Genomic DNA, 25,291 nt, shown 5'->3' with positions numbered 1-25,291 from the left:
CACACACACACACACACACACACACACACACACACACACACACACACACACACACACACACAACACACACCACACACACACGTACATAGGCTATAAGTATATATGAATATGGCTGTTCTAGCTCACTTTTGATGCGTACAGAAAATCAATGTAAAATTCTGTCTAAAGTACCACAGATGTATCTACAGATGTACACAATAAATATAACACTGTTTTGCCTGTGTGCTTAGAAGAAGTTTATTGGAAAATATAAATAATATTCGTGAATCTTTGAAAAATCTGAAGGAAATCAATGGAAAATTGATGGAATCAGTCTGCTTGTAATTAATGTAATATCTATTTGGGGTCAATGTAAAATTTACTTGGGACCCATGTAAAATCTATTTGGAATCAAGTAAAAAAGACAGTCAAGAATCAATAGATTTTGTTTTGACCTAAATATAAATGCACTTTAAGTTACTCTAACTCTCTATAATGATTGTAAATGAAATTTATCTTCATTTTTCTCTACATTTACAATTGTATGCTTCTTTTTTCTTGTAATTAATTTAATCTCTTATATTCTACCTTAAATCGCATATTGTTTATTCAGCGCTTTTAAGAATTCCATTATTTATTAAAAAAATAATGTATTTAAAAAATTAATATTTAACATTTGTTAAAAAAAGGTGACATTATGCATTTATTAGTTCAATAACTCGAATTACAGAATGCGAACGGCGCTTTTTTAATATTCAAAATTATTTCCATCAAGATATTCCACAAGTCTTTTTTCCAAGTGTACTATGGAATCGGAAAATTTTCAGGTTTAAAATCATATACAACTATATATCTAAATAGTGAAAAATCACAGGTAATATCTATTCTTAGTAAATATGCTTATTTCAATCCACTAAAATGACACAATCCTCAAATAATGTATTGCATTTTTCAATATCTTCAACAGTTAATTCAAAATTTTTTATCTTCCACTTAAATTCTTTTATGAATTTTGTTCGTCATCCTGTCCATATTGCAATTTTCTTGATATATTTTTCAGATGCATTTCTTTTTTTTAGGTTTAGGGCTTTTATAAAGTTTTAAATTAATGTTTTTACAAACTAGATATATTTGCATTAATAATATCTCCTAGCTTCTTTTTTCATCTATATAAAAAGCAAAGAGAAGCTGGAGAATTGAATCTTCCAAGAAATGCATATTCAGTACAAATGTTTTATTAATATTTCAATGACCGAGATAAATAGAAATGTTTTTATTTTTAAATTATTTTGGTTATATTTGTACTGTTATCACGAAAGACAAAGAGATTTTTCAATGTCTCAAGACTGTATTTAAGAATTTCTAGAAAGTTTAAAACAAAACAACATGAATCAATTATAATGACTAGACTACGACTAGGATTTTAATACAATCTTGAATTCTCGTAACACGGTATTACAAATTCATATATCATAATATTTGGTAAGAGAAAAAATTAAGTTCTTGAATGTTTAATTTGCTTTTCAGAATCTAACTTTACAATCCCACATTCAAATTTACTAACATTTTCAGGAAATGTATCTCGCATGGAAACTACTTCTATAATGTTTTTACATGTTACTTACTGTTACAAATTTCTTCTAATTCTCCGAACGTTAATTGATTTATTTCGATTTTTTTTACGTTTAATTTCACATAATTTAAAGTTTTCCATCTAATCCAGAACCAGTAACATCTTCATATATTCCAATTAAATATATGAATATTCCATTAATATAAATATTAATATCCAACCAATTAAAAATATTAAAACTTAAATCAACCTTACGTCCCTGTTCACAAGCCAAATATATCTTCATAGTAAATTTGTACAAAACATGTTTAAGACAGTCGAAGTACATCCTGTACGAGAACTCAGCCTTTAATGCATGTAATACTTTCAGTTATTTACAATTACTTTTGAAGATGTTCTTGAAAGTGTTACTCCGATATACCCAGACTACTAGAGGGTAATTCTCCACTCTTTGCCGACAATATAACGACGACTCTATTACTTTCCAGGTTACGTATGTTCATTTTATTTCGCTCTGCGTGACGTCAGTATTCGTGTTGATCTTGCTGCTTTCTTCAGATTCTGTTGTTCCTGAAAATGAAAAGCAAATTACTAACCAAATTCAAAATATTACAAGTCAAAAAAGAAATACGTTTTTCTAACTCGTATATCTGCTTTCTCTGCATAAACAGAATTTACAACCAGCCAATCTAATACAGTGCAATCCAATTTACATGTGACTTAGTACTCTGGCATTTTATTTTCGCCGTTTAGTACTAATCCAATGAAAATATAAAACTTTATATTATACGTAAATCACTTTTGCAGGAACTGTAAATTGAGCTCACAGCAAAGAAAGTAGTATTTAGATCTTCCTTTAACAAAATTAGTGCTTTCAATAGTACTTTGATGAGTTAAGAAGTGCTCAGTATAAAATTGTCAGTTAAAAGCATAAAATTAAGTAAATTAATTTTTTTTACCAAGCTTTTTTCAATTCAGCTTGTTATGAAGAACATTGCAGGTTGAGTTAATGTGTTCAAGTTCGTACTAATTCTTATCGATTATTATACATGGACTTTAACTTATTTTGAACATATCATGAACCTATCCTATATATCCTTGGTAATTGCGATGATGAACTGAACCATTGTCAGTTAGGGAGCGTAAAGGTATGCGATCAACACCAACGCTAAGGCTGCTTGTGGACGGCTCACTGTACAGAAAGTTTGTCAGACCAACCGCTTAATAGACCACTAGGGTCTGTCCAATCTGTTGCTGTGGAACAGGATTCAAGTGTAAGTGAGATTTTGATCGCTTCATCAACTATAATTTTGAATAAATCTGGTATTCAAAGTACTGGCATATGACCGAATAATCGTAGACATCCGCAATCCGTGTAAAAGCTATCATCTCCGTTTTTTGGTTAAATCAAAAAGTTTAAGCCTTGGTATTGTTGAATTCTTGAAATATAATATCTTGCTGTTGAGAGCCAGTTTTTAAACCAACACTGTTTGTTTGTATATGTTGAACAGAGTAGTGAAGTGGTTTGGATATCCTTAATCAACTAACGCCCAGTATGATAAGCAGTTATCAACACGAGTATGGTTTTTATATCGCATAAAGAGAAAAATTAACGTCCGAAGTTGAAAAGAATGAACAAACAAAACTTGTAATAGCATTCTACAAAAGGAAAACACTTGAAAGTTATCGCTTCTGAACTTTATTGCCTGTTAAGGCAAGGTGCCTACTAGAAGCACCTTTGAATGAATAAAGAAGTAAATTTCAAAAATAGGTTCTATTATTATTTACTTTAAAGTATTATTAAAGATCTACTATGATTCCAAAAACTGAGGGAATCCATTATAGTATTTTTGTTTGAAACTGTTTTGCTGCTTAACTGTAAAATGGTGTACTATAGTTTTTAAAAGTGTATAAGCTTTGATGGATACTAATATTAATTGACAGCATTACAAATCTAGTTACTAATATAATATATCTTTAAATTTTAGATTAGTAAAGTATCACTTTTTTAGTTTTAGTATACCTTTAAAGTAATCTTCTATTTCCAACAGTGTTTTACCACGAGTCTCCGGAAGGAAAAGGAATAGAAGCAAAGTGCCAGCCGATCCTGAGACAGCGAAGAACAGAAACAGTTGAAGAGAACTGAAAGAGTGCTCCAAACGTGTGTAGAGGTTGACAGCAAGAAAGCATAAAAAATATCCGAAACTGTTCTCAATTCCATTTGCGACCTGTAGCATAAACACATTAATCATTATTTCTTTGAGTTCATTGACTAATTAAATAACCAATAGCAATACCTTCCTGGCTCTTACTAGGGGTATCCGAGGTTAACAGAGCTATATACTAAACAACTTTTAAATATATCTTCCTTAAGTATTTTCTGTACTGTACTGTACTCACGCCTCGTACAGATGTGGGGAACACCTCTCCCATGATGGCCCAGAATATGGAGGAGTACGCAACGTTGCTTGTGAGGACGTACAGGAGGACCAGGAAACCGACGAGCCAAGGGGGAAATGTCAGCAAGGACGACACGGATAGTGCCAGCATCAACAGGGATACCACCATGACCACGCTGGAGAGCAGGGCTGGGGGCCTTATACCCCACCTACTGCAGGCCCAAGTCGACAGGAACGATGAGAACAAACGCATGGAGGATACGACCAAGGCTAGGTAATATGCTTCGCCTCCTAAACCGGCTTTTTGTGTAAAGTTTATCTGGAAAAAATCGAAAATGTAAATTTTATCTTTTAGTTATTAACATTATAACTTGTACTAACTAAAATGTACGAATAAAAGTAGGGTTTTTATACTTAAGTAATCAATTAATAAACTTGTTCTTTTCCTGTAAAATTGCCTGTTTTCTAGAACTTACTGTAGGTTGGATTAGGATATGATCTGGATTTTTTTGTATTGTTTACCATGCTGTTAAATGTATACATGTATGATCCGGGTAAGCGAAATTGAGGATTCGAAATTACAGGTTTGTTCCAGAAGTGTTAGTTCAGGAACTCTATTACAGGACGGAATTCCAAACAGCGATTTTGTAGACTACATAATTGGTAGTACAGTGTTCTTTACTTCGTTCATGGCACAGTAAAAATCGAAATGAAACTACAAAATGTATTTTAATTAGCATGCGTGGTAAAGGGTGTTCATCTGGTGTCGTGAGTTCAAAAATGGTCTGTCTGTGCATAATGATCAGAAGAGAGAAAGAGCTTAAATTGTGACTGGTTTCTGTAAAATAATTGAAAATGTGATCCATAACGATCGCAGATGGACTGGATGAACTTTCTGTGATATATCTCCAAATCTCTGCTACACGAAACCGGCACAGAAACCTTTGGATATCGGTAAATGACCACGTGGTGGGCCACAAAACAGCTGACAGAACAACTTATGAGGAATCAGACTACATGGCAGTGTAGCCAAGATATCGAAAAATCCCTTTGTTTGAGAGATTCAGTACTCAGTATTTTCTGGAAAAGCTTCTTATACACAGCCGCATGTGCAATTAATGTGTAAGTAAACTATACAGCATATTTGGTCTAAAGTTTTTTGGTTGAAAAACTTTTATATGTTTGATTTCATGTGATAATTAACGATATGTATAGGTATTTCGATAGGATGTCTGATATTATTTGACTATTACATAAAATATCAATCAATTATTGATAACCACATTTTCCATGTGAAATATCAGTTAAATCCCCACCAAACTTCTGTGGATATTGAAACTTTGGTAATTCTAAGCAATATATGGGTCAACCTCGATTTTTCTCATATTACAATATAATGTTCCAATAGTCAATTAGAAAAGGAAATGACTCGAATTTCTTGCCGGAAAGCAGTTATAGGGAGCAGGCAACCGCCAGACGGTCATATATTGCTTAGAGTTACCTATTAGTGATCAGGGGCACTGACGTGATCTGGGCTTCAAATTTGGAACTACTTGAGTTAATTTTTTTTCTAAAAGAGCAAGCAGCGCGAAGCGCTGCCCAGCGGGCAGGCATCGTGCGTAATCCTTTTTTTTATTAAAAATTTCTGATCAATTGTTATTACATATTACAATATAATGTAGGTAATGTATGTAAAACAATTTTAAACACATAATTACATGCTGGAAAGCAAAGTAAACCAATATAATCCGCCCAATACAAAATCTCCGTAAAAATCTGGTAAAGGAATCTGTGTCATTCCTTTGGCCTGAATCAATTCAGTACATACGAAGATAACGCACGATTCTTGCCCGCTGCGCAGCGCTTCGCGCTGCTTGCTCTTTTAGAAAAAAAAGTAACTCGAGTAGTTCCAAATTTGAATCCCAGATCACGTCAGTGCCCCTGATCACTAATAGGTAATTCTCGCGGTTGCCTGCTCCCTTTCCAGCAAGAAATTCTAGTCATTTCCTTTTCTAATTGACTATTGGAACATCATATTGTAATATGAGTTGCCTGCTCCCTATAACTGCTTTCCGGCAAGAAATTCTAGTCATTTCCTTTTCTAATTGACTATTGGAACATTATATTGTAATATGAGAAAAATCGAGGTTGACCCATATATTGCTGAGAATTACCGAAACTTTTTAGTAATTATTATACAAATATACTTTGAACAATCACTTCATGCTGGAACAATAAGATTGCAATATATTATCAGTCTATATTTTAAGGATTTATTATAATATCAAACATTGAGAACATTAAGAAATTACCGCATAATTCATTACGACTGTCACTCCAGAGAGCTGTGCAACTATTACGTAAGTGGACATGAACATCAGCGGTTTGTAGGCCTGAGGTTGCCGCAGGTTGTGGAAGGTGGAGAGCCAGGAGTTTGTCTGCAGCTTGTCGCTCGCCCTGCTGCTGAAGCTGTCCAGCTCCTCCTTGACCTGCTCGGGGGCTGACGCTCCTCGGAGTTTCTGCAGAGCTTGAAGTGCTTCCTCAGCACGGCCTCTGCTCAGCAGCCACAAGGGGCTCTCCGGCATGAGTGGTGTCAGCAAAATCGGTATTATTGTCAGGCCCAATCCAAAGTACGAAGTTTCTGTCCATGAGTCCTTAAAATTTAAGAATATTTTTTAAAGAGTACTTCAAATCCTGTGAAATGGCAACCTGTAAACATGGGGTCTATGTGCCAATTATCATGAAATTAAAACTTAGTGGTACACATAGTTGAGTAGCCTAGTTAGAAACACGGTCAGGTCAATTTGTTCAAAATATGTGTTGTTCAATGCATGGGATGTTGTAGTATATTTATGTTGAACACGATTCTGAAATCTGTTCATTACAAACAGGGTAAGATATGTGTTAAAAACGCATTTTAATATCTGGATGAATTATAAAGTCAGCCAGGTCTAAACTATTGGTTACATGTCCACAAGAGGCAACAAAACAGCTGTATTTGAGTCATGTGATCCTAGATGCTACTCATTGTTTTTTCTGCTATCAGTGTAAATAATTATTATGCAACACTGCACCTTATTTTTGTTATATTACACACCGTATTATGTTTTCTTAAAGGACCTTACTTTATAAATGCATATCTTGGTTCAAAAACTTAAAAACATATTTAAAAGATCATTAATCGATGAAGATATTGTATGTTGTAAACTCGGAAGATACAGCGGAGCGTAAGTTTACATAAATGCATAATAAATATAAAAGTAATGGCATTAAAAGTTACATCATTTTGATTACACTATATTTTAATATTTTGTGGTCTAGGTGTCTCTGATGTGTGTGTGTGTATATATATAGATCTGAGAAGCCTACTTCTATAAAAAAACTAAAACGAATTTTATGCCAGCCATTAAATTTGCGGTACAAATTAGATATTAACTTTGTATTTATTTGATATCTGCATTACATTACTGAAAATCATTGCATATTTCATATTTTCTAAAATATACAGTTACAAGTATACTTTTACTGACTTAATTTTCCTATCTGTATATTTTCTTGCTCTATGCTGAACAACGCAGCGGTTACTGAAAAAGTTTTAAACTAATACAACATATGCTTGCACAGTGCTGTTGGTCATCCTTGGCGTAAAGAACGCGTTTAACTCTGATCGGTGGGAGGACATGCTAGAGGCGTTGCAGCGGGACTTCAGCATGCCCGAATATCTCCTGGTCGTTGTGCAGGACTACCTCAAGAACGGTCGGCTGTTGTATGAAACCAAAGACGGAAGGAAAACGAAAGAGGTCACTGCCGGTGCGGCTCAAGGGTCTATTCTCGGCCCTGACCTATGGAATGTTTCATACGATGGTTTGCTTCGCCTCGAGATGCCCCATGACGTCTTCCTCGTGGGTTATGCTGATGACGTGGCTGCAGTCATCACGGCGAGGACTCCGGACTTGGCACAGTTACGCCTTAATCAGGTAATGATTCGGGTCAATGTCTGGATGACGAGCCATGGACTTGAGCTGGCGGTCGCCAAGACCGAAATCGTTATGCTCACTCGACGGAGAATCCTCATTCTGATGTCTATGAATGTGGGGGGTGTCGAGGTTCGGACAAGGACTACGGCGAAGTACCTAGGTGTGTTACTCGACTGCCGTCTTCGGTATTGGGAGCACATTCAGGCGGTGTGTGACAAAGCCTCTAAGGTGGTTATGTCTCTCGGCAGGCTGATGGCTAACGTAGGAAGCCCTAGGTCAAGTACGAGACGCCTCCTTATGTCTATTGTAAACTCAACCCTTCTGTATGGTGCAGAGGTTTGGGCGGGTGTCATGAGGATAAGGCGATACAGTCAAAAGCTGTTATCGGTACAGAGAAGAGCGGCACTTAGGGTCGCCTGCGCCTATTGCACCGTTTCCGGTTCGGCCGTGGCGGTCGTGGCTGGGGTGATTCCTATTGATCTGCTGGCCATCGAGAGACAGACCGTCTTCCGGGAGGCCGCCGAGCAGGGTAGAGAGGATGCCTTGCCTGCTGCCAGGGTGGAGACTCTGCAGGTTTGGCAGCGGAGGTGGACGGAAGGATCGGACGGTCGCTGGACCTTCCGTCTCATTCGAGAGCTTCAATCCTGGATAGATCGTGGCCACGGGGAGATAGATTTCTACCTGTGTCAGTTCCTGACGGGGCACAGTTACTTTAGGAAGTACCTCTACAGGATGGGAAAAAAAGTCTCTACAGGTCGCCTCGGTGTGCTTACTGCCCGGAGGAAGATGATGATGTTCATCACACCTTCTTCGCTTGCGGGCGCTTCACCGAGGCCAGGCGAACGCTCGCTACCACAGTTGGCGATGTTTTGGCAGAGACCATTGTGGAGATGATGCTGCAGAGTGAGGACGCCTGGAATGCAGTCACCACTCATGTACATGCGATCCTTCATCAGAAGCGTGAAGACGGATGCCTGGCTGACCCCTAGCTTCCGAAACAAGTAGCTTTGTCCTGGTTGGGATATAAGACACACGGACCAGGCAAGATGTCATCCGAAAGGGTTCCGGCCTGGGCCCTCCGTGGCCCGTAGGGGGTTTAGTTTAGTTTAGTCCGTAAGGGAGTCCCACACTCCGTGCGCAAATGCATTCTCCCAACGTTAAAAAAAATGGTTGCACTGTCATAACAACTGTTTGCACAGAACAATCGATTAAATTGAACTGGTTCTTTTGGTGCATAATATTTGTTTGCTGTAAATTAAGGGAACAGTGAAGTATAGCCCAGAGAGTTTTTGGAAGTAAGAATAGGCTGATATGTTTACCAGAGATGTTGTCTAAGAATGTATATGTAAAATTTCAGAACAATCGTTCTAATAGTTTTTACGTAATTGAGTAACACACCATTAGATTTTTATACAACATTGTACATAAATTACCTAAAAGTAAGTGCTTCGAGGTAAATAAATTACTTTTATTCATCTAAATATGGCAGCTAGATGTTTTGGAATATACTTTGCAAGGGGAATTAAATTATAATGTATGGTTTCATATGTTTTATCTTACAGTATGTAACAAAAATAACAGAATAATGTATGTATGGTAATACTGACCTGATAAAAACACGCCCAGAGATAGGTTAAGAAGGCTCCGATAGCTTTCAGAGTTGGGTTAAAGTTGACTAGGATTGTGCGGAGAGAGACAGTACCGATCTCTGCCGTATAAGAGACAGAGGCACAAGTTAAACCTATTCCCACCCCTGCCACAACTCTGCCAGAGTATACAGCGAGCAATGAGAGAGGAAATACTGCAAGCAACAGCCAGCTGATAGCGAACGTCAAGTTCATCAGCATCAGTCCCCAGCGGCGGCCGACCCGGTCTATCATCGGTCCTGCCAGCAGTGATGATACCAAGGCTGATATGTAAGATATACTTGCTGCAACATAACATATTTGAGGATAAGTTTAGATAATTACTTTTTAAGTAATTGCTTCTTTTTCGGGCTATGGATGTAGGTTTTGCTCGGGGGTTGGAAACTTTCGTTTTGCCTCACGGAACGTCACGCTTTTTCGCTCTGTAGCAGCTAGGGGCGGGACTATCATGACCATTTTGATTCAGGGCAATTCCCCGTTCAGTGGTTATTCAGGTGTGCCAGTGAGAGGTTACTGTCACTCCTTGTTGAAGTCACTACTTCTTTTGGCGGGCTATGGATGTATGTTTTATACACGCTTTCAAAGTAGAACAAGATTTACCAAAACGTAACAAACCATTATATAAACATCTGAACTAGCAAATGTTAAAATTAATGAAAAAGCTGTTAGGAGAGATAAAAAGGGAAATACAAAACACAATAACAAACAAAATTATATATGATAAGGAAAATAACGAAACGCTTCTATAATCTAGTATTGTTTTACAATGATTTGTTTAGTAATTGTTCGGTCAGTTTATTCATATTATTATTGACGTAAATTCTGTTGCATCGTCTGGATCAATACCTGCTTCTGCAGACTTTCCTTGGTCATGCACTTTTCGAGTTAGGTTACTTAAGCTCCTATTTAAAAGCTTTCGTAATTTACAAAATCAATTCTGATGAATTTAACACACTAAAAAGCTTCCAACACCAAACAATCATTTTTAAAATATATGGCAAAATACTGGTTTGAATAAGTTTACGAACTACTAATTTATTTATTAATAATAGATTGATTTCCTGCATAATTTAATAGCAGTATTTTAAAATCATCGGCTTCTAAAATGAATTTAGAGCATGGTTAATATTAATTCTTATTCTAGTTCACTATTAGTTTTGTCCTGATGAGATTTATAAAGGAATAATAATAAATTGATTAGATATTTTCTAGTTAACAAGGCCGTAGCGTAATGTAATCACCAATATCAAAGAAATAGTCACTTCTGTCGTTCAGTCCCGCCTCTTCCTTTTTTTTATATAATTTAAATAGCTGTAATACTACAAGCATAAGTGTACTAAGGTGTTTAATGACAGTAATAGCTTTTGAGTTAAAATAATTTAAAAACCACTTTTTAAGAAACAATTGTTTTTTTATTTTTATTGAAAGTCATGTTAATATGAATAGATAATATGTCGACAACGAAGACGCTCAAAACGATCTCTTTGTATCGTTTCGACATCAGAGACACCCAGACTATAAAATATAATCTAGGTGAAGAGGTATTCTTAGAGCCTCATATAAACCTGACCCGGATTTCAATTAATATTTCACACAAATAATTACCCTAATTGGACCAGCCGTCGTCAAGAGTATAAAGCTTTAGCATCACTTTTTTCCATTTATTTTTATTTTCAATATTATATTATTATATGTACACACACCTATCCAGGAAGCTTCTTTAAAAGAAGTATGTAGTCCGGGGCCGGAACCCAGAAGAGGCGGCACCACTACGGAAGGAAATCCCATAGCCATCCCTGTATTCAACATTCCCCAGTTGGCCACCAAGCTTGCTGCCACCTACAATAATGCATATATATCATTTTAGCATCAATATTGAGGAACTTGTTCTCTTAATACTCCCATTTTGTGAAAACTTTTCGACACGATAGGTACAAAATGTATGTTTAGTAATTTCCTATCTAAAGTACATTTTTTTTAATCGCTTAAATTAAAATTTATTAAAGTTGATTAAAGACTGTTGATTAAAGTTCACACAAAATTTAAACTAAAAGTTTTAAATTCTATACTGTGTTACATAACTCAATAATCAATATATTTTGGTTCTGAAAAATGTGTTAGTAATGTAGTTTTTAAATCTCTAAGTTTTGTCTCATTAATTTACAAATAGCAATAGCTACCCTACTGAGAGTTCCATTAGAAATGGTATATTTATCACATTTCGTTCTTTGTTGCAGACAAGTTAAACTAATATCTATTATACAGTATATTATAATAGCCAAAATCTAATAAATACACTCTTCCCAAAGCATACCAGAGGTTTAATACTGTAGGTTAGCTTTTATATACTCTGTTTAGGTGCAACCAAATACGTTTATGTGTTGTATTTATTAACGCTTTACTGTTTGTAATATGTTTACTCAGCCTGGTACGGGAAGAATGAGAGCGTTCTTGGGAATTATAGAGGTTTTCTATACAACGGTCTAAAGGCCGACATATTCGTAGTTGAAAGTAATCTGATAAGTGTTACCATTTATGTAACATTATGAACATTTTTCACTTCAGGAAGTGACAGAAACATATAATTTTATTTCCTAGTTAAATATTAATATTTAAAATATACATTAACATTTATACCTGGGCGGTTATCGACTTTACGAGGAGAGTGTTTGCCGACAGCACCATTTTCAAACGTTGTATCAACCTGCCAACACACAACGACACTGCTATTATCGCTTGATAATAGTGAAGGCGAACGTGTACAGTATAACTATCACTAACTGCATTCAAGTTGGAATTAAAATTCAAGGACAATATGGATATCGTTGTAAGTGGTAAGGGAATTATATCATATGATGCGAAATGACACTGAAGCAGTTAATAATACTTTGCATTATTGATGGGTATTGAGGGCATTGGGGTGTGAACTTTAAGAGGTTTGAGATGTCAAAATAAACTAAAAAAAAGTTGTATACACCAACCAGTGTAAGCCAGATGAAAATGCACAATGGAGTGCACTACGATGTTTTAGACACAATTTCCACTGCTCGGCAGGGCAACTACGTTTGTTACATATAACGTAGGTATGGTGGGAATGATTGATTCACTGGTTCTTCTGTGTTACATCAGATGGTGCTGGGTAAACTAGACATAGTTCTTTTGTAGTCTATGTTTCTCTGATGTCGACTTTTATGGATCTCTTAAGGCCTCCAGATCCCAGGAGTGAAATCTGTGAGTGTCAGATTTCAGACTCCGCACTAAGTTAAAGGTGAAAAGGAGTTCGATTTAGCATTCGCATTGAATCAACCCTTCCCGCCGTAGCTCTTTTATGTGTAGATAATTTGGATTAGAAGAAATAACACTTGTACAATAATCAAGGTGCAAATAAAATATTACTTTCTATACTAAACATTTCGAGGTTGCACTATTCGTGTGGAAAACATCTTGGTTGATTGTCTTTTTCTTGCTAATATCACAACCAATTTTAAGTATTACGCCTGAAAATGCCCTTACCGTGAAATAAAATCATCTTGTAAAGATACATAGACTATCATCAGAGATCTCAAAGATACATTTTTCAATGTTTGAAAATTACAACTGCGATGGAGTAGTTTTTCTTAGAACAATGTAGATGAATCAACAAACTTTCTAAACACTTTTATCCATTTTCAGCATGAAGAGAAACTACTTTAGGGTCGTAGGTTAATTTCAAAATACGTGCACATTGGTATTCTCTGAGATGTTTTAAAGTTCAGAAAAGTGCTAGTTTTATAAAATAAAGTAATAAACTTAAAAAATGACAAAACTATGCGTGAATTTCATTAATTGTGATGTCGATTTTGAAATATTTAAGGAACATCTCAATAACCTTTTTCTGTTGTAGGCTTTATATGTGATGTTTAGCAGTTTAAAAATGTATTAACTAGGCTTGGCGATTTAAATTTGAATTTTGATGGTCTGATGCTTGCAATTTTTGACAGTCAATTTTAAGTTATTGTATTATGAAAAAAGTTGTTGTTTAGGGTTTTGCAGTTATCAATTGCACGAGTAAAATATCAACCAATTAGAGGCTTGTTTTGTACTGAATTAAGTCTGTACTTTTAGACACGACTAAAACATTACTTGATATTTGAACAGGGCCTATTTAAAAGTTAAGGGGGTGTAAATTTTGTCCCTTTTGTTTTAGTTTTGTTTATTTACAGAATTTAAAAATCTCTCTCTCTCTCTCTCTATATATATATATATATATATAAACATATATATATATATATAAACATATATATATATAAACATATATGTATATATATATATATATATATATACACACTACTAAAATTCAATATTGAACTTAAGTGTTACATTGGTGATACACTGTCTATTCTATTGTTACCAATGGAAACAACTAATAAAATCTGGGCCTGGAGAATAAGACGTACGAGTAATACAACATTTTCTACACCATTTCTTCTTTACTCAGTCCGTTATCCCCCTTTCAGGAGTCATGAGTTACTTTTTTACGCTATCGATTTAAATGTAAAAATATAGCATACTATTTGAAATTGTTTTTTATCTGTCTAAACTTTATTTTGGCTTTTCGCGTTATCACTTTATGATTATCATCACGAACAAAAATCCATTACACTAGTATTTGCAGATAATGCAAACAGTTTTTAATCTTTCCTTGGATTAACAATAATTCAAAAATTTATCTCGAATACTATTGAAATATTAACAAGCAATTATAAGTTTTACAACATAATCTAATTGTGGGATTCAATCTTAAACATAAACGGTATCTATTCTTTTTTTCTTTCTGTTTGTATCCCTTCATTTGTTTCTTTACTTCTATCAACAGCATAGCACTTTACAATAACAACTTGAGATTGATAGTAAGTATATAGTTAATATTAAAAAATTAACAACAGGAATAAATAATTTGAAATGGAATATTTGAATAAAGGAAAACAAAAGTGTCAATGACAGAAATATAACAAATGCTTAAGATACATATATGGGCTCTTACATAAAATAAAGATCATATGTTTTGGTTATTCAACACTGTGTAGGCTTGTCAGTGCATGTGTGCGTGTGTTTTATTTGTTTTAGTTTACCAGATATTTATAGGAGGCAATGCTTGAAGGCAGACATCGGCGGCGCGGCGCGACATGTTGAACACACCAGGTGGCTCGGAACATGGTTGCCATCCATGCTGGTGAATGTGGATCATTGGGCCATTAAGCAAGATACAATACTGAAATAATTGGAGATAATAATAATAAAGAGGATTCTTGATCGGGTACCAGATGGAATCTTTGTGAATATTTGGTTATGATTTCAAAGACAACTACAACCAAAATCAGATTGACTTTTTCATCTTCCCCTTTTTCCCTTTTAGTTTTAATTGTACGATTGTACGTATCACAATGGTAGGTGTCTCATTTTAGATATAATAATTACACATAAAATACTCTTTAGTTTTATGTATAACTTTTGAATATTTAAACCAAAAGTACAAAACAAATTGTGTATTCAAGAAAAGTAAAAACCTAAAACAGTTTCGATGCGTATAAATTATGTTTCAAATCTTCTATAAACCTACGACCGAAATAAGGGTGTAAATATCCATGAAGTAAAACACTTCTTTTGGGGCTACAACCAAGATAGCTGCCACATAGGTGTTCCAAAATGGTCAGTATGGTTACAACAATACAACAAAATCTAGATAAGTTTTTTGCATATGTTTTTTATAACGTTGTAATATGAATTTTAGAAAGAGCTAGTAATGTTGAACAAAAACCTATTTTCTACAATAGTTGGAGTGCAACTGTGACATATGTTGACCATGGACGTTGAAGTCTTCAATTTTAGTTTCAACCTTAAATGTACACAAAAATAGACAATTTTCCTTACCATTTTTAAAAAGATCCAGAATTTATTCTCTACATAGACTGTACTGTTATAAGGCAATCAAAGTTCGTCTCTTTATGAAAGGCCTGTTTACAAAGTGAGCGATTTTGAGCAACAAGTCCGTTAGCAGTGTACAGAATTATTAGGAAATAAAAACAAAACAAAACTTAACAAAAAGATATTTGATTAATTTCTTTTTTACACATTTTTCTGTTGGTTTTTGTCATGTTCTTGTCATGCATCGAATGGCGTTCTTGTGTGTTTTCGTCTCTTCTTGTTTCCGGTCCTAAAACAGAAGAAATTGTTGTCGATTATATTTTTATTCCTTCGACTGTTTTCAAGTGTTTCTACTGTTTTCAAATGTAATACGATCTGAAACTAATTTTATAACTTAAAAATGAGGTAAATCTATATTTTTCTAAGTATACTGAAATAGGTAACAGGTATAATATGTAAATTAAATAACTAAACTTGGTTAATCACAACTACATTAACGCACTTTACAGTGTGCTCAATACCCCAGGAGAGGAGGTGAAGTCCTAGTTCCTGCGTATAGTTAAATCTGTACCAATGTAATTATAACACGAGATTATGTTACTCGGTATTGTAGCTAATAGAGTAAATAATTAAGTTAGATTTACCTTTAAAGTAGTCCTCAATTTCTAACAAAGTCTTTCCGTGGGTTTCCGGGAGGTAGAGGTAAATATAAACAATCCCTAAAGCTCCGAATGTAGTAAAAAACAAAAACACGGTGTTTGCTTCGAATACCCTCACACATATAGGGTAGAGTTTCACGGAGATGAAGCAGCTGGCAAACCCCATGCCACCAGTGATACCACTTGCAAACTGTAACAAACGTTGATAATTAGTCCTTCAGTAGTAAAATCTACCTAAGTAGAAGTTATTAACCGTACTTGCTGTTATTAGTAAAATAGCTAAATACAAATACTTTGTTGTGAGATTGGTACATAAGGTAATACTACTTTCAGACAATCTAAAATACTTTTTCAACTTTCAGTCATCCTACCGCTGTGATATTGTTTTAGAATGGACTCGTTCCATGATCAACGATTATGTAACAGACTATGATAAATTAGTGCATGCAGTTCATACAATAGTGCGTGCAAGGTTACCTGATACTTTGTGGTTGCGCACCATCTAGTGACAAACGAAATAATTTAAAACTTGAAGCATCGTAAACAATTTTTTGTTATTATTAGAAGACATTCAACCTATTGCTTACTTTTTGAATTTAGCATATGAAATCATAATAGTAAAAATTGAAAAATTTACGAAAATAATACCTAATACGAAATGAAAAATATTGTGTCATATATTGCATAATTCTTTTAATTAAAAACATTGTTTTCTTTTTTATATTACTATTTTCATATAAATGTTTAATGCTATTCACTTCATACATTATAATTTTATAATTGTTATATACTTCTTATTTACTTTTGTTAAGTATATTTTTATTTTATATATTAAATCTTTATTGATGTTAATTTCATAACCCGAATTCATATCTATGATTTTGTTAATTATTATTATCAGTATAGAAAAGGTCTAAAGGAACGGATGCCTTATTTGTAATATGAAATCTCAAAAGTCAATAATATCACCAATAAAATAGCAATATTAGGATGCAAGAATTTTTTTAGGATTAGTATATTTAAATTGTGTTTTGTTTATTTCAAGCTAAATATAACACAATTTAAATGTGTTAACCTTAAAATAAATTCGTGTATCCTAATATATCTATTTTATTGATAAAAATCGCAGGTAATATTGACTCTTATACAACACATACATACATTTACAACATAAATGTAAATATATGTGTTAGTACATATGTGGTGTGTGTTAGTACATTTGGTATTTATTTGACACGATTATTTAACATTTCTTTATGGTATTATTGCGAAAAATAAAGATCTTTCTTTCTTAAACAAATCTATTTATAATGTTAATTCAAGAAGTATCTATATTGTGTATTGTGATTTTATATTTAATAAACTATGGTAACAATTAAACATACTCAACATTGTTACAAGACGATTTTTAGAAAACATTTAATTCTAAAAGAGTTTGATAGTGTAGATTAATTCTTCTCTGACTGTGGTTGTTAAAGAATGGCTGAAAGAGTATATACTGTTTTAAGTATTAATTTTGTAGAGAATGTACTCTCTAATAATAGTGGATCTTTGAAACTGACAATTATAATGTACTTTTGTAATTTACGCAATACAGCAATAATTGATATAATTAATTAGTGTTTTCTTTCTGTTTTTTAATTATTTCCTTTATAACTAAGATTATATACCAGAATAAATCTAAATTAATGGAAAAAAGAAACAACCCTTATGGTATGACTTACGCCTCTGACTTCGGTTGGAAAAACCTCTCCCAACATAGACCACATAAGGGTAGAATAGCTGTTGGAGCCGGAGAAAACATAGACCAGCATAAGGACGGCAATGAGCCAGTGGGGCAGTTCTATTAGCCCATACACGTTCACAGTCAGCATGGCCAAGGAGACAGTCATGATCACAGCGGAGATCATCGTCGGAGTCCTCCTGCCATACACACTGCTCACCCAAGCAGTGATCAACGATGACAACATCCGCATTACGGCGATACATATAGCCACGTAGTAAGTCTCCGTCTTTAATCCTGCTCTCTCTGCGAAATCAACCTGAAAAACATGAATGAAGCAAGCAGTTGTCATGTTCCTCACCACTTTATTGTTATTTGAGAGCCTTCAAAGTAAATCTCATAATACAAGTTAATTTAAACTTAACTCTTTTTAGACATTGCTACCACAATTTAGTCTTTTATCACTACACACGTGGCTACAAAACTAACAACTTTATTAAGGTTGCAACTTACCGCATAACTTATTATCAATGCTACTCCTGTCAGATTGGAAAATAAAAAGATCATGTTGACGATTACGAGGGGCTTGTACACCTGAGGCTTCCGCAGATATCTGAAGCTGGAGAGCCAGGAGGTTGTCTGCTGCTTGTCGCTCGCTCTGCTGCTGAAGCTGTCCAGCTCCTCCTTGACCTGCTCGGGGCTTGATGCTCCTCGCAGTCTCTGCAGAGCCTGCAGCGCTTCCTCACCACGGCCTCTGCTCAGCAACCATAACGGGCTCTCCGGCAGCAGTACTGTCAGCACCAATGCCACTGCTGTAATGCCAAATCCAAACCAAGATACTTCGCTCCATGATTCCTGTATCAGATATAGTTTGTAGAATATAACATTTTGTTAATTCCGTAATAAATGCATTATAAAATACCTTTCCTAGAATATTAAAAATAGGGAAAATGGTTTAATCATTTCATAGGAAATGTTTTGTACTTAAAGTAGTTCCTTGGCCCTTGCTGGGTTCGTGTTCATGGAAAATGGTCAAAATTATAGATGTTGATATTGGTATATAAAATATTACAGAATATAAATAGATATTTGAAGATATCATTTTCTAAACCATATTTTGTAGATACCTTAGATTTCTAAAGTCGTGTTTTATTAAATATTTTATTTCCATAAGCCAGATTTTTCTATGTTTTAATTTTATGCAGTTTGTTTCCTTGGACTTAATATTTAAATTACCTAAAAATTACTATTTTGTATACTCCAAAATATTTTGTTCGTTAATCAAAAATAATATCGTCTTCAATTTTCTTGTCCTTCTGAACATTTTATTGCTTCTTAAGGCTGTGATTTAAAGATATAATACTAACCAATAACACCACCTTAAACACAGATTTAACCATTAAGTTAATCTCAAAGGCAGTTATTTTGTAACCAAACAATTAAACTGTGTAATAGGAAAATGCCCAAATAATTAAGCGAATCGAAGTAGTACCCGATGGAATTGTGACAATATCCTTGAGGATAAAGAGCCCCAACATTATTTATAGATTAACAACTTAATTACTGATACTCGTTAAAACTTTTAGAAGATACCGAAGACCGTGGTTGCTGAATTGGTACGCAACTTATCGGTTATAGATTGTTAATTATAGTAACATAATACAATAACTATGTTATGATTGCAGAAATAGATGTAAAACAAAAGTATTTTTGTTTTCAAGTTGAAACTAGTTGGTTTTATATTTAAAACGTGAGAAAAAAAATAAGTACAATAACACATTTTAAATGCGTACTCTCACTTTCAGCCTAATTTTAAGAATTAAAAAGATAGGACATGGATTGGCGGCGAAGCAAGTAATAACGAAATACAGGCGTTGCTCAAGTATGTCTTTAGTGGTACGTAAGTACCAGCTATATCTTGTTAAATACATACATAAAAAAGAAAAGTTGCGTCAGAATAACCTACATTAATAATGTATATCTTATTACATGTATATAACATGATCTGCCCTAGTAAGATTTACGTTGCAAAACATTGTGTTTTCTTGCTCTGCGTATGTGATTTTGATATTTTTGCCTTATAAACAATCCATTTGAATTTTTAAATAATTTAAGAAAAATATGTTAATCTTTTTTTGTCGAAGTAAAGTGAAGTAGAACGAATGTGATGGCCAGCTTACATTCAAAAAGGTGCAGAATCAAAGGATTGCTAGAAAATTGTATTTATTAGCGATTAAAATAATGAAAGTTAAAATGAATCTCAAGTAGATTTCTATCAAGTACTAAGTAGCTACTGGGAATTAAAGATGTAAAAGGTTATAATACGGAACCTTATAAATGATGGCCCAAAGGTAGATGATGACGGCGCCTACTGATATCATCACAGATGTGAGTAAGACCATCGCTGTTCGCAGATGAACAGTGGTTACTTCCGCAGTATAGGTGGCAGCTGCGGTGGAGGCTGCACCTGCCCCAATCCCTGAACAGATACGGCCGATATAGAGGGCGGGGAGGGATAGTGGGAAGACGGCTGAAGGCAGCCACCCTGCGATGAACGTGAGGTTAAGCAGCACCAGACCCCAGCGGCGGCCGACACGGTCGATCATCGGGCCTGCTACCACACAGGCAACTGGCGCTGAGATGAAGGAGATGCTAGCTGAGGAAGAAAAAAAGATTTAATGAACGTTTGAGTATTTAGCAAGACATAAACAATACACAATTATGAATGTTACAGTCAAACAAAGTAAAATCCAGATTCTTAGTACTCACAACGAATTAATGCTGACAAGTAGTGGATGCGATGGACGAAAATGTGTCCACATGAGAAAAAAACACAAAGACAGATATTTGTACAAAAGGGTCAATTTAAGTAAGGGAACAACCGTGGAAATTACCAACAGAAGTCTTCCCAAACGGTTTGACAGCTGGGCACCAGTTCTTATCTCCAAATGCTGGTGAATGTCGTCCGATAACCTATCTAGTTCACGCTTGTTGTTCCTTCTTATATAGTATTTATAGCAGTAGCAATATTTGATAGGAATATACACAGGTTATTGAACAGGATTGGTGTAATCAACGTCATGTATGAGATCTTTAATTCATTTTCTGTGACATAGAATCTACAAAATTCGCCAATCAACATAATATTATCACCAGAGACCACAAGTTAGATCAGTAAAGAACAAAAACCAGTACGTGGCAGCTTCAGCTGTCTTTGGCTGCAGGTTGTGTACTAAAAGCTTCAGAAAGGATCTTCGGCCTTAACACTCGAACTAACGAAGGTGAAACAATGACGAAGAACTTAATGTTGGCACTTCCTGTGCTATCATGGCGAGTCACATCAAACAAAAAGGGCAGGAAGGTAAAGGTCGGAACGTGGAGGAGGTAAAGAGTAGCCTTATTTTTTTTATCCTTGATCTCAGTGTCATGGGATGTATATGAATTTTATTGATTCAGATTTGTTCGATTGTTACAATCTTTTAGGTTTCCTGGTTAATTCTGTTTTTAATATTGGTATAAGTAGCCCAACCTTAACAGAAGGTTAACTTATCGGTTGGTCTGCTAATATTATGTATGGAGCCTCAATAAGTTTGCGTTTAAAAAGATTCTCATCTCGGTATACTGTGTCGGCTTTACCACATTTCAAGTAATGATTTTAAAGCCAGCAGTTCTGAACAATTTTTCTCTTGATTTTTTCGTATTTTCTTTAATTCTTACATATATTGATCTTTATTGTTTCACCTATTTCTCTATTACAAGAACTTGTTAAACTCTAAACACAGTATACTGAGTGTTGGGTCCCATTTGGATATCATTCTTTTTTTTAACCGTCTAAGCACAAGCTCTTTGATCTGTCAAACAGAGAATTTGTGACACGTTCTTTGACGGATCTTTTATGGTTCTATTGAGAATTTAGATAGGGACCCGTGTACGTTTTCTTTCGATAAACGTTTGTCCTAAGGACGTCCCTATCTCTTACTACACACATATATCCAGAAAAGGGAGTTCGTTTTGGACTTATACCTCTATGGGTTAACGAATGGACGAAGATATGTTATGTATGTGGAAAAACATCATTTATTTTATTATCACCGCGAGGGAAAACTACGAAGTTGTCATCCACACACCTTTACCAGATTCTCAGCATAAACAGAGTTAAAGGCTTTTTGCTCAAATACTTCCAAATTCTTATCAAATACTCAGTTCACACCTCACCACATTCATGTATTACAAATAAATTTCATTAAGGTCTTCATACATAGATGAGGACCACTGTTAATCTTATAAAAATACTTTGAAAAATAGTGTCAATGTATATATATATATATATATATATATATATATATATATATATATATATATATACTACACACGCAGATATTATTTTAAAATATAGTTTCAATTATGATATTTAATTAGTTAAATAGTATGGTAAAATAAATAAACTAAATATGTCCATAATTTAACTCTTAAAATATCATACATTCTAGAAGCCCTTTTCTTATTGAATTATTTATAAATTTGAAAACAAACACTCCAATATATACTTTTTATTTGTTAGGCTTTTCGTGTTATATGAACACATAATGGACACATATGGGTCTGATGATGTGTTCCATGAACACAAAAGGCATCACGAAAATAAAAAGTATATTATTGAAGTGTGTTTTTAAGATGTCATTTAAACCAAGAGAACAATAAACAGTATTAACAATTACAGAATGATATAATTTAAGATTAATTAGAGAGAATAATTAATTACTAACTGAAATTCAATTGACGTAACACGATACAATTTTCAATATAAAATGGTCAATAATTTTATCCAGATAACATTACATGCAATAATTAGCCTTTTTATTCGAATTTAAGAAATAAACATTTGTACAATGTCATTCCATTTTCCAGCTTCTCGAGTCAACGCCAAACACCCTCCCTCCAGCGAGTCTTCCTTGACGCCCAGCCAACAAAACTCTCTATTAACGTGAACAAATTGTGCGTATTGAGTATTTTTGTAAACTAGATTGAGGCATAAATAATTAAATACTCTTAACCAGAACATTAAATTACTACATTAGGCATGACATTTCATTAACTATTAACAAAAAGGACGCTTGCTTTTATTGAAAGTTTGTGAATAACATAATAGGAGTTCACACATGCGCACGGGATAGTCGTGGCGCAGCTCTAGTGGCGGACCTCAGAACTAACTGAACTAATTCCCCGGACCACATCACACCTCGTCCGTATAAATGATTTATCTCCTGAGTATCTTAATACAATCAAAGGTTGCCCCTGGAGTTATTATTACATTAAACTCACCTAGCCATGAGGCTTGACTCAACGAAGTATGAAGTCCAGGACCTGTTTCCAATAGAGGAGGCAGTAACACTGAGGGGAACCCTATCATCATGCCGGTGTTCATCATGCCCAAATTTGCCACCAGGCTCGCTGCCACCTAAACATGAATTGCCGTCTTACAGTCTCAAAGTAATAGTTATTCGTTATTATTCATACATCTAGTTTAACACCCTTTTCATGGACTGTGTTAAGATTGTAATATTATTGGATTTAAATCTATATCTATAATAAAAATCAAATAATATCCATACATTAAGTAGTAAATTACCTGCACCGCTGAAGAGCTTGCACTTGACACTCCTGGTGTATACACCATTTTACCTCACTTATTCGTCATAAATAAAAAAATTAACATTCCATCTCAACTCTCGATTGATTTTTCATTCTCAGTTCAGTTTACAACAAAAAAACCATATAGAGCCTACATAGTCTAAAATGACTGAAACGTAGTAAACCAACTAACTAAAAGCCAGATATTATCGTTAAGGCAATTGAACTTGAGATAGGAACTTTTAATTGGCATGACATCGCAATTATTCTACGAACTAACTTAATGACAAACCTGAATAAATATTTAGGTGGTTTGAGGATAAATGGCTGATTAGATTATTTAAAATTCGTGTTTAGAGAATGATAGTGGGAAAAACCTGTCCATGTTTTTGTCAGATAACGATTCGTCGTACCAGAAGTTAGGAAGTGGTTTAAGGTAATTTTCATTTCTGAAAGTGTATAAAAAGACTAGGCTGGTTTATTTTATATAACACAATGTTACACGGACGCATTTAATAGTTACTGCATGTTTAGTTTGTAACAATTTTATTTTTAGTTTTATCCTTAATCCAGAAGGTACTACAACAATTAATTATCTTCTGATTTAAAACGGAGATGTCCTGGATAACAGTACCTACTGTAAAGCTGTTTTTATAAAGCTATACACGAACAGTGAACAGAGTAGGTTAACACCATTTTTATGCAAGGCCAGACTATATTAGCTGTTAATTGTGTAAGGAACAAAGGTGTCCTCTTGCGAATGTTGGCCGAGCCTTTGGTGACGAATTAATGTCAGCCAGTTAGCATATATGTATATTACACCACTAGGGACTATACTGTTCCAAGAGGTCACTATTTAGTATAATTTTGTACGGCTTAGTTCTTTCGATTTAGTGATAATGTTTATTTTATTTATTATATTTTATTTTATTTTTCACTTCCAACGGCAAATCCATTATACAATTTCAATATCTTAATCTAAATAACTTAAACATACAAATAATAAATATAAAAACTTACCAGGCTACAATTTACAATAAAAAAATAAATACATTGATATTAATATACATTGATCTGACACTATGCGCAAAAATGATCGCTGATTCAATAGAAAACTCCGGTTCTGACAAAATGCTCGAGCATATAATTAACTGGTCATAATATACCAATAATATATTCAATAACCTATAAGTTTTGTCTTAACCAATCAGTTACTATACAATTTATTAAACAACAAATGAATATAATGAAACAATAAGAATAACAACAATAATAACATAATAATATAACAATATATAAATAAATAACATAATAAACAATAACTATAATATATATAACATAACTATACCAATTACATGGTATACTTTAAATAAAAATAAAAATTTAATAAATAAAATTTTATTTTAGAATTGTAAATGGATAGGGAATAAAAAAGTAAATTTATATTGTAATCCAGCGGCAGGCACAACGCGCTTGGAATCTGGTCTAGACCTGACTTGATGGCAGTGAATGCTAAACAATAGTCTACAGTGGACTCAATCTTTTGTTAGGCGGCGAACCTGCGTTGAGAGTGATTCAAACAGGCCTGCAGGAACAGGAGCGTAGTCGGTGCAGGCCAAGAAAACACGCTCTGCTTCCATTCCGAGTTGAGAAGCGATAGAGTAAAGTCTTTAGTGCGAGTTTAAAAGTAGTGTCGGGCGTAGGATCCGTTGGTATAGATTATTTTAATACCGATACAACCGAAATCACAGGCAATTAAAAATGTATGATGTAGTCTATTGTAGAATTACAAATCAGCGA

General features: G+C 34.2%; 1 protein-coding gene across 1 annotated transcript; it reads right to left on the bottom strand.

Annotated features, from left to right (window-relative positions):
- Window positions 1–2,051: 2,051 nt before the first annotated feature.
- On the bottom strand, window positions 2,052–23,690 carry LOC124363469. Its single transcript, XM_046818717.1, has 15 exons — window positions 23,490–23,690; window positions 23,183–23,318; window positions 20,191–20,516; window positions 18,374–18,715; window positions 17,862–18,179; window positions 16,123–16,327; window positions 15,655–15,767; window positions 15,383–15,449; window positions 12,212–12,354; window positions 11,278–11,413; window positions 9,536–9,858; window positions 6,264–6,605; window positions 3,953–4,270; window positions 3,576–3,780; window positions 2,052–2,122 (listed from the first exon to the last, which is right to left on the bottom strand). The coding sequence occupies exons 1-15, from the start codon at window positions 23,535–23,537 to the stop codon at window positions 2,052–2,054; spliced, it is 3,093 nt and encodes a 1,030-aa protein (XP_046674673.1). The 5' UTR covers window positions 23,538–23,690.
- Between the last annotated feature and the right edge of the window lie 1,601 nt (window positions 23,691–25,291).

This window comes from Homalodisca vitripennis, chromosome 5 (assembly GCF_021130785.1).
Source record: "Homalodisca vitripennis isolate AUS2020 chromosome 5, UT_GWSS_2.1, whole genome shotgun sequence".
NCBI lineage: Eukaryota > Metazoa > Arthropoda > Insecta > Hemiptera > Cicadellidae > Homalodisca > Homalodisca vitripennis.
The sequence above is the reverse complement of the archived record's forward strand: the minus strand, read 5'-3'. Positions and strand labels throughout refer to the sequence as shown.